This window comes from Hyperolius riggenbachi, chromosome 12 (genome assembly GCF_040937935.1).
Source record: "Hyperolius riggenbachi isolate aHypRig1 chromosome 12, aHypRig1.pri, whole genome shotgun sequence".
NCBI classification, from domain to species: domain Eukaryota; kingdom Metazoa; phylum Chordata; class Amphibia; order Anura; family Hyperoliidae; genus Hyperolius; species Hyperolius riggenbachi.
The window spans coordinates 96,232,493-96,242,647 of NC_090657.1; the positions used below are offsets into that span (position 1 = coordinate 96,232,493).

Genomic DNA, 10,155 nt, shown 5'->3' on the forward strand with positions numbered 1-10,155 from the left:
GGAGGTTAATCATCCCTAGTTACACTTTTTTTTTTTTTTTTTTTATTAAAAAAAAAAAAATTACAAATAAAAAACACAAACACATAGTTACCTTAGGAACTTAACTTTTAATATGTATACAAAAACTGTATACTACAATTACTTTATAAATTATGGGCTTGTAATTAGGGATAGACGCAAACCCGAAAAAATGCACCTTTATTTCCAAATAAAATATTGGCACCATACATTGTACTAGGGACAAATTTTATTAATCGTTGCAATAACCGATACAAATGGGGAAATAAAATGTGTGGGTTTTAATTACGGTAGCATGTTTTATTTTGACACTATAATGGCCGAAAACTGAGAAATCATGATTTATTATTTTTCAATTTTTTTCTTATTATTCCCATTAAAATGGAGTTAGAATAAAATAATTCTTAGCAAAAAGTACCTCCCAAAGAAAGCCTAATCAGTGGCGAAAAAAACAAGATATAGATTGTTTTGTTGTGATTAGTAATAAAGTTATAGGTGAATGAATGGAAGGAGCACTGACAGGTGAAAATTGCTTTGAGGTGAAGAGGTTATTGGGGATAAATACACCAAAATAGTCAGATAGAAAATGACATGCCATTCGTAAACTAAACCTATGCATTACAATATTGAGTACAGTTGTTTATAACACACCTAGTGTTCTCCCCATGCTCTGTTAAAGTAGTCGGAACACCCAGCATTTCAACTTTGCTTTAAAAGATTGCTTACAGCTTAGAAACTATTATGCTAGTTTTTTTTTTTTTTAGCAGAAATTCACTGAATGGATTAAACATGACATTTTAGTGTTACATTTGTATCTAAACCTTAGAGGATTTCTAGCTAAATGCATCTATTTACAATGTAAATAAACAAACACCTCTCTGAGAGAGCACAGAGTTCTTCCCAGACGGGCTTTTCAGAGGTCTATTTGCATTCCAAACAAAGATACATTTGTAACTAAACCTCAGCACGGATGCGGATCTCTAGCTAAATGCAAAACTAAAATGTCATGTTTAACCCATTCAGTGAATTTCTGCTTTAAAAAAAATCTGGCATAATAGTTTCTAAGCTGTAAGCAATCTTTTAAAGCAAAGTTGTGATGCTGGGTGTTAGACCGCTTTAACCGGGTGCTCCACCCAGCTAGTTTGGTGAGCACCCGGCTATCATCAGCTCACCTACTCCAATGTTGTAAGCATAGTTGCTCACAGAAGTATCGGCCCTGCATTCTCTCATCTCGCCCCACCTGGCTACTTTTTAGTGCCACCCGGCTACTATTTCATGCCACCCGGCAGGGTTAAAATAAAAAAGGACTGCGGACGCAGAGCAACAGATGATGGAAGGCAGATAAGAAATCACATCATTAGACTTAATTGACCACAAACAAACCCTGAGTCTTCCCCATTGTACTTCAAAAAGATAACATTAGCCACACTTGAAGAATTTCACACCTAGCCTGGATAATTGCAGTGTAAAAGCAGCAGGCCATTGAACTTCTGAAACATGGCAGCCCTTTCAGCTATTTGAAGCCAGGGGATGCTCATATCCCTTTAAGACAATAGTTATTGTATATGTTTAGATACATTTTTTTTTTTCCAAGACTGAGGACTTGGCTCGTCGTGTTTCATGAACATAGACGTCTCTTCCCCAGGATGTTTTTGGCCCTTGAAAGGGCGTTTACTTATACCCCTTTTTTATGAACAACTTTGTATGTAGGATTCACCTCTTTCATATGACTCATGATTGAACATATTGTTTAGATATTCATTCAGCTCAATATAGTAATATGAACCAGAAAGTGTGTTGTAATTGCAGTTTCAAATCCCCCCACCAATTCAGATGAGTCAATGTAACATAGGGATTCATCTAAGAATGCACTTGGAATGAAACATCAGTAACAAATAGTCTCGTCATTTCCTGGAGTGACAAGGATGATGGCGTTGTGCCCATACAAATATCGTCCATGACGGGAAATTTTAGTGCTTGTGGTGTCCAATAAATATGGGGGCCGCCCACAAAGTAACATTTGTGTTGGGTGGCTAATATAGGGCATTTGCACTCGAAGCGTAAAATATCAATATGTTTACTGAAATTCTACAATCCATTTTTCTGAGCACCCACTTTTCCGAAATACCTTTTTTTTTCTTGTACACCTAAGGACCCCTCTAAACATCTAACACTAAAGACTTTTGCCTTTTTAGAGGCAACGATTAGGAGCTATAAACCGTAAAAGGCGGCTATAATCTTTGGGCATGCCTCGGCGCCCAAATTACTATTTATAGCCACACGTAGCAGCTTTTAACATTGCCTCTTATGTCGAAGCTGTATTTAAAAAGGATCCTCTGGCGCCCTTTTTACCTGCTTCATTCTTGAATACCAGCTATGTTTTTGTACTGACTTTACAACTCTTAGTTACATAGTTATTTGGGTTGAAAAAAAGAAATGCATCCATCGAGTTCAACCAGAAATCTTTAATGAACATTCCGCAGAGATCGCCTGCCAGTATGAAAATGTCAGAAATCTTTAATGAACATTCCGCAGAGATCGCCTGCCAGTATGAAAATGTTGCCGCCTATAAATTTCAGAAACGAGAGCAAGCACTGACAAAAATTATCAATGGACGTTGTAAAAAAAAATTAGTTACTTTGGTTACAGTTCCTCTAAGTGTATACATTTCAGTTATTTGAGTCACTGACCCAGAACTATGCAGACCTGGTGTTTGGAGTCTGTTGGCTGCATATTTGTAAAGGTGCCCATTAATGACACGATCTCCCAAAAGATCAACCGGATTTGGTATTGTTAATGGTGCTGATTCCCGATTGATCTATCGATTTCTGATCTATCGATCGTTCCATCAATCTGAATTTCGGAATAATTTTTAGTCTGTTCATATTGCTTATTTATTTCTTCCATTTGTGGGCCCAAAAGATCATTTTCAATTGATTGCAATGATTGGCCGGCCAGTCGGGAAATTGGATCATTAACGTCTCCCAGACGGACTCAGTACGAATCAACGTCCAGCAGCTGGTGCTGCGGCCCTGACTGGACATAGACTCTACGTCGCAGTAAATTGCTCATCCCCGACGATATCGCCTATTCTGCCGCTCTGCACCCGCCGCAATTCGTTCGCTCTGCTGTCTAGAAGACGTCATGAGCCGCTTTCATTGGCTCCTGGCCCTGTCATCACTGTAAGCCATTCCCATTGGCTTACATTGTTTGGCAGGGTCAGGAGCCAAAGAAAGCGGCTCCTGACTGGCGCACAATGCTCTGCCATCATAGAGACAGCAGAGAGAGGAGCCTGTGGCGGGGACAGAACGGCGTGACTGGCAGGAGCGACAGATTATTGCAGCGATTCGTCTGGAAGCACCATTGTACAGTACCAACAGTCTCTGGTCCTTAAGGGGGCGGAGACTGCTGGTACAGAAATGGTTAAAGGCCACCTTTCCAAATATGACACCTGATCAGCATTACATCTACGGCCTTTAGCATTTTTCTAAACAAATCAAAATGCTTTGATTTGTTTTATAGCAGGATTACGGTACACTCCTGTCACCCATGAGCTAATGCGCTGTCTTCCTGTCTTGCAGTTATGGACCTCAGAACACCAGAGCGAGGAGGCCGACAACGTAGAGGGAGACAACTAACAACTGCCATGCATCAGTTCTTCTTTTTGTTTTTTCTCTATTTGGTTCACCGTCACTCTGTATTGTATATCCCCTTTGTGTGACCAGTAAAAAAAGAATAGTACATCGACTTTCACAACTTCTGTGTATCAGAACATTTTACTGTTTAAAAAGTAATTCAGGCGCTTTACAGGAGACATGCGTTCTTGTATATATGGTATATCCTACTTGTATATCATATATATACATATACATATATATATATATATATTTAGTTTCAGTGTGTAATTAGATCCTGAATTTTTTTTTTTTTTAAATAAACACTGTGGTTATGGGATTTTGTAACTAAAATCTCTGCTAGATGTGGATTCTTTTATTTTCCCCCATTCCAGATGACGCCACGCTTCAGGAGAAAAAGTCGAAGTACAATTCTGCTGTATCTGTAGCGGATGTTAGTGATCATACTGTAACTCTTGGGATGAGGTGACTTTCATGCCATGGTGTTTACTTTCTGTAAAGATGATGCGTTTTGACTGACCTAAATGCTACATGTGGAAGCCTCATTTGTAAGCCTGAATATAATCGTGTTTTTTGAATATTTAGTCATGTTACATTTTCAATTTGATGTTATGCACACCTTTTTTTTTTCTCCCACTTTTGGGGCTTTTGAGGAAGTCCACTGAAAATGGCTTTGTATGGATAGGTCCTTGCAGGAACTCTTGCCTGTGGGTTACTAAGGGACCTTGTCTGGTTTCCATTTACTTGCAAAGGAGAGATTTCAGATTTACACCTCTCAGCTCATTGGATTTGTGCTTAAGATAAACCTTTCACGGGAGAAAATGTTGTCATTAAAGGGGCACTATAGTGAAAAACTGTAGAATTTAAAATATGTGCAAACCTATACAAATAAGTAATTTTTTTTTTTTTTCCAGAGGAAAACGAGCAGTAAATTTTCTCCTATGTTGCTGTCACTTACAGTAGGTAGTAGAAATCTGAAAGAAGTGACAGGTTTTGGACTAGCCCATCACTTTATAGGGGATTCTCAGGGATATATTTATTTTCAAAAGCACTTAGTGAATGACAGTTGCTCTGTCCAACTGCCAAAAAACTGTTGCGAGCGGGGAAGCTGGCCAGCATCATTGTTTAAATCCTTTTTAGGGAATATCTTTATAAGGAATAAAAGCCTTGCTGAAAATCCCCTATGAAGAGATGGACTAGTCTAATACCTGTCACTTCTGTCAGATTTCCACTACCTACTGTGACAGCAACATAGGAGAAAAGTAATTTATGGCTCATTTTACTCTGGAAAAAAAGTACTGATTTATGTTTGCACACATTTTAAATTTTACATTTTTTTCGCTGTAGTGCCCCTTTAACTTATTTGGGCTTCTTCCAGCCCCACAAAGCCTCACTGGTTCCTCAGCTTTGATCAGCTGAGCCACAACAAAAGTTTGCAGACTTCAGTTGGGAGTCGCTGCACATGCGCAGTCCTGCCTGGTGCGCTCTTAGCTCGTGCTTCCATGGCCAGGAGCATCCTGTGAATGTGCAGAACTCTCCTGGCCATGGAAGCCTGAGCAAGGAGGCGCCCAGATGATGCATTAACCCGCCAATGCCGATGGTTACAGCTGATCAGCAGAGCGCAATGGGAGGAAACAGAGGGACCTGTAAGGCTTTGGGGCCTTGAAGAAGCCCCAGGTAAGTTAATTTGCTCTTTTTCTCCCATGAAAGGTGTATATTAACATCTGATCCCTTCAAGGAGGTAAACCTTTGTCATGATTGATGGGGCAGAATTATGTTGCTATTGATTTTCACAACTACACAAAGATCCCTATAGAAGGATCTCCCAATTCAAATAACTGTTTCAATATGAGGCGCATGCCTCTCGCAGCTCTTTGCTGTGAAAAGACGCTGAGAACTGTTAACTGCTCCTCTCTGCAAGCAAAAAGCATTTAAATCTTTCTTGGTGATCCTTTCCTAGTTCCTGTGCAGGACATGGAAATGCTCTCTCACCGGACATCAGTAGTGTTGTAGTGTAGCTGTGTGCCGAGCAAAATTAACATCTATTCTATGCTATTTACTCTGCAACTTCCAATGAAGTATCTACTAGTTGGTCACCCACATTGCTCAGCATTTGGTCACACTATTAGGATGCAGCAGGAGGCCTATTGATGGTACCTCCAAGAAAGAAATTTTACCTCTGTGGTCATCAAGCCTTTTCCAAAACCCTCCCTTTTCTTAAGTGGATCTACTCCTATTCATATTAGTGTAGTGTGAATAGCAGTACTATGTAACAATTACTACTAGCCAATCACAATCCACTTTTAGCTTTTCAGAGTCGGCACACTAACGAATGCTGACTTGCTGTTGTAGGTAATGGTACACCATTGTTCCTTGTTATTGAAGGGTAGACTGAAAAACATCTTACTACATTCATCAGGGGCACAAATACTCACTGCAAAAATAGAATTATATTCTTACTAATAGAATTGCTTATCTTGAAGTGTTATCCTGTGCATTCTTACCATTTACAAAGCATCTTCGAATTCTTATCCTTAGTCTGTACTTTCGACATGGTATTTTTAATGTTTACATTTTAATTACAGCAATCAAAGGTTATTTTGCTTGCCCTACTAGGACATTTCACCAATCCTTTTTCTGATAGGCCTCGTTTGTACTTTAGAAGTTAAAGTCTAATAAAATTAAAAGTAGCTGCACACTCAACTGCAGTTCTTTCAAATTTGAACAGCATTTTTTTAGTAGTAGTAGTAGGGAGGTGTTGCCTTTTTGCTTGGTGCTGCATCTTACGAGTTGGAACTGTGGGCTACTGTCTAGTTCTGCTGGTGTTGGCTCCCATAGACTAACTTTAGGATTGATGGACAGGCACCGGTACTGGATAACTCTGCTGCAGTCCTAGCATGAAGATTACTGGTGCCTGGCAAGGGACAATGCTGCACACCCCACTACACTATGGGAAACTGCAGTGGGAGCGGTGACAATTTGTCTAGTGTTGAATTAATCAGTGCTTGTGCTGGTGTGTGATTTGTATCTTTTATTAGACTTAAGTAGGGTTTTAAACTGGTCTGACATGACTTGAGCTAACTTGTCCTTAGTGTGGTGAAGCAGCAGTATGGCTATGTGTTCAGTTTGAAGTTACAGACATTCTTTTACGTTTGTCTTAGCAGCCCACTCTATGTAAGTGGCCATGCATACTGAACTCTGCCACATACCAGATCTTATCTACTGAAGCAACTGTTTAGTATTGCTGATATCTCCGGCATTGCTATACAGACTAAAAGCTGAGTCCGGGGGCTTCTCTCAAATGGCAGTTATCCAGTACAAGGGTATGTTTATACTTCCCTGGTCACCTTGCCCCCCCCCCCCCCCCCCCCCCCTCAATATAAATCCTGAGGTCAAACTGAAGCGGATCTGTATGATGTGTGTGCATCCATTTGTCCAAAACACTAACTGCACTTTGGATCCGTCCTCTACCTGTTTTTAGTGCAGTTAGCTTTTTGCAAGTTGGAAATTCTTTGTTTTGCAGTAGTCAGAGTGAAACTCTTTATTGACCTTTAAAGTACCCTTCTCACGTGTGTTAAGGTATTTAACCTAATGACAGCGATAGGATTGACGACAGTGACTACCTCTTCCACTACAGTTAATGCAAGACTAAAGTGCTTGATGGAACATCACTTCTGTGTGTCTGCTGAGCTGGCATGATCACTCAATTGATATCAAAGGAGTGTCGCACCAGATAAACTGAGAGACCTGGAATTGAAGCCCCAACAGTGCAGAACTTCAGTCCATGCATCAGTTGCAGTGGGGAGTGTTGTCTATCTCATCCACTCCATCTCATATGTTTAGCCTTGTCAGTTGATTAAGTAGCTTAACTCGCAAGCTTAAATGGTCCTGTGCCATCTTGGGCACACCTAGCGTTATCTGGAAATAGAAGTAACCACCCTTCCGAGCCTTGGCCTGCATGCTGGTAGCATACAACTATTCAGTTTAACAGGGTTCTGTGCTTGTCCTAGAATTCATCTGTAGCACAGGGTCAGATAAAAGCTGCTAGCAGTGGAGTATATTGTTCTGGTATTTACCAATGGTGTTTGGTGGTGAGAAGGATACAGTGCTCTCTTTAATGCATTATTTATCCACAGCTTTCTTGGTGAGCTTCTTCCCTGCACTTCCTGTACAACAGAAGTTATTCAGCAACACACAAGACGCTTTTTCTTTCTGTATAAAAAAAAGCAACCTGTAATTTGTACTCATACGCATTATACTGTATTCAACTAGTCACTGTTTAGGCTGTCACAGCATCATTCCGACTTTTTACATTCCACTTGGGTGTATCCTTTCTCTTGATGTTTGTCTGTCCGCTTCAAGGCTAAAAATCCATGCACTGACCTTGAACTCTCCGAACAAAAACGAAAAAAAAAATCCAGTAAATACTTGCGCTTTATAAATGCAGTAGTGAATGTGGAACTGAGCCTGTCTGTATATCTGGTAGCTTTTTTTATTATTATTTTTTGCTTTTGTTTTTACTGACCAGTATTCTGCCTAAAGGTTTGCTTCTGTGTTGGTTTGATTACCTAGCACACACGTGGTTGTGAAAATTTAGTCTAGCGCAAAAATGAAAGAAAAAATGGTTATTGATGTACTCAAATTTGTGTATGTATTTTCAACAGTTCTAGTTTCACCCTACACAGGATAATCAGGAACATGTAACAATTCAAGAGCAAAATAAATGATCCATGTTATCAGCTTGGTGTTTGCTTGTGATCTTTCAGCCCTCGCAGGCTTGAGAAGGTTGGTTGTTTCTTAAAGCCCATCTGTAATGGTTTGGCTCAGAAGGTACTCTTTTTGTGTAAAATAGGACTTCTGCACCTAACATAGCTGCTTTCCAACTATGGGCCTGATACACTAAACTCCAGTAAAGTTGCTATACGCAGGCAATTTTACTGTTACTAGCAATGGGAGGGGGGGGGTCGCTGGCAGGTAACTCATTAGCGTTGTGTGTTAACGGGGTAATTCGTGTTAACCTAGCAATGTGTGACGCACTAGTAGGTTAACAGTCAGTGCTCCCCTATGCTAGTTACAGTAAAATTGCCATGGCACCTTTTACTGGCGTTAAAGCGGAACTGAAATAATTGTTTCACTTACCTGGGGCTTCTGCCAGCCCCTTGCTGCCTTTCTGTCCTGCGCAAGTCCTCCACGATTCTCCGTTCTCCCGCCGCCAGCTGCTTTTGGTACTATCGTACAGTCGATTTACAAGTTGATGGCAACTGCGTCTGCGCACCCCGAGCACCCTAGCATGCTGCGCTATTAGCTATTGCGGAGAAAGATGCACGTGGCCCGGAGTGCACAGAGGCAGTAGGTGAGTCTACCGAACTGAAAGCAGCTGGCGGCGGGAGAATAGAGGACCGGCGTGGGACAGGAAGGCTGCAAGGGGCTGGCAGAAGCCCCAGGTAAGGGAAACTTTTTTTTTTTTTTTTCAGTTCTGCTTTAAGTGCATCGGGCTCCATATCCGTTACTTTACAGATCCAGAGAAATAGGATTGCAGTGTTTCGATGCAATTATATGATCTGTTGCAACGCATAGTGGGAAAGGAGCCTTAAAAATTTTGATTAGTCCACAAGCAGCTGAGGTACATTTCAGGCTCAGTGGGTGGGGCTTGCATTGTATTGGCCTATTGTCCAACCTGCAAGGGGGCAGCACGCACTGAACCCCTCAGAGAAGATTGCAGCCTATAGCAGCGACAGGAAGTGGCCAGTGTCTGTGCTGATGACCAGGTACTTTAAAGGGATACTGTAGGGGGGTCGGGGGAAAATGAGCTGAACTTACCCGGGGCTTCTAATGGTCCCCCGCAGACATCCTGTGCCCGCGCAGCCACTCCCCAATGCTCCGGCCCCGCCTCTGGTTCACTTCTGGAATTTCTGACTTTAAAGTCAGAAAACCACTGCGCCTGCGTTGCCGTGTCCTCGCTCCCGCTGTCACCAGGAGTGTACTGCGCAGACACAGACCATACTGGGCCTGCGCTGTGCGCTCTTGATGACATCAGCGGGATCGAGGACACGGCAACGCAGGCGCAGTGGTTTTCTGACTTTAAGGTCAGAAATTCCAGAAGTGAACCGGAGGCGGGGCCGGAGCATCAGTGAGTGGCTGCGCGGGCACAGGATGTCTGCGGGGGACCATTAGAAGCCCCGGGTAAGTTCAGCTCATTTTCCCCTGACCCCCCCTACAGTATCCCTTTAAGGCTTCTTTTACACTGCAAATCATGATTCAGTTTTGTGATTTTTCACTAGATGCTAGGCAACATATGCAGGACCTTTTTTTTTTTTTTTTTTTTTTTTTTTTTATCATATCAAATTTGGAATTGCATGTAGTGTAAAAGAGCCCTAAAAGGGATTTATTTTACATTAATCAAAGTGTAATATATTTATAAAGCAACAACATGTTGCGCAGCGCTGGACAATAAATATATACAATGATACAAGGATGACAGACATAACAAGATTATGCAACA

At 41.4% G+C, this 10,155-nt stretch overlaps 1 protein-coding gene across 1 annotated transcript in view; it reads left to right on the top strand.

Moving 5' to 3' along the window:
* YWHAB (tyrosine 3-monooxygenase/tryptophan 5-monooxygenase activation protein beta) overlaps positions 1–8,392 on the top strand; it is a 53,284-nt gene extending 44,892 nt beyond the window's left edge. Inside the window, exon 6 of the mRNA XM_068263260.1 lies at positions 3,600–8,392. Within this exon, the coding sequence (XP_068119361.1) occupies positions 3,600–3,656 (57 nt within the window). The 3' untranslated portion in view covers positions 3,657–8,392. The remainder of the gene's footprint in view (positions 1–3,599) is intronic.
* The last annotated feature ends 1,763 nt before the right edge of the window (positions 8,393–10,155 follow it).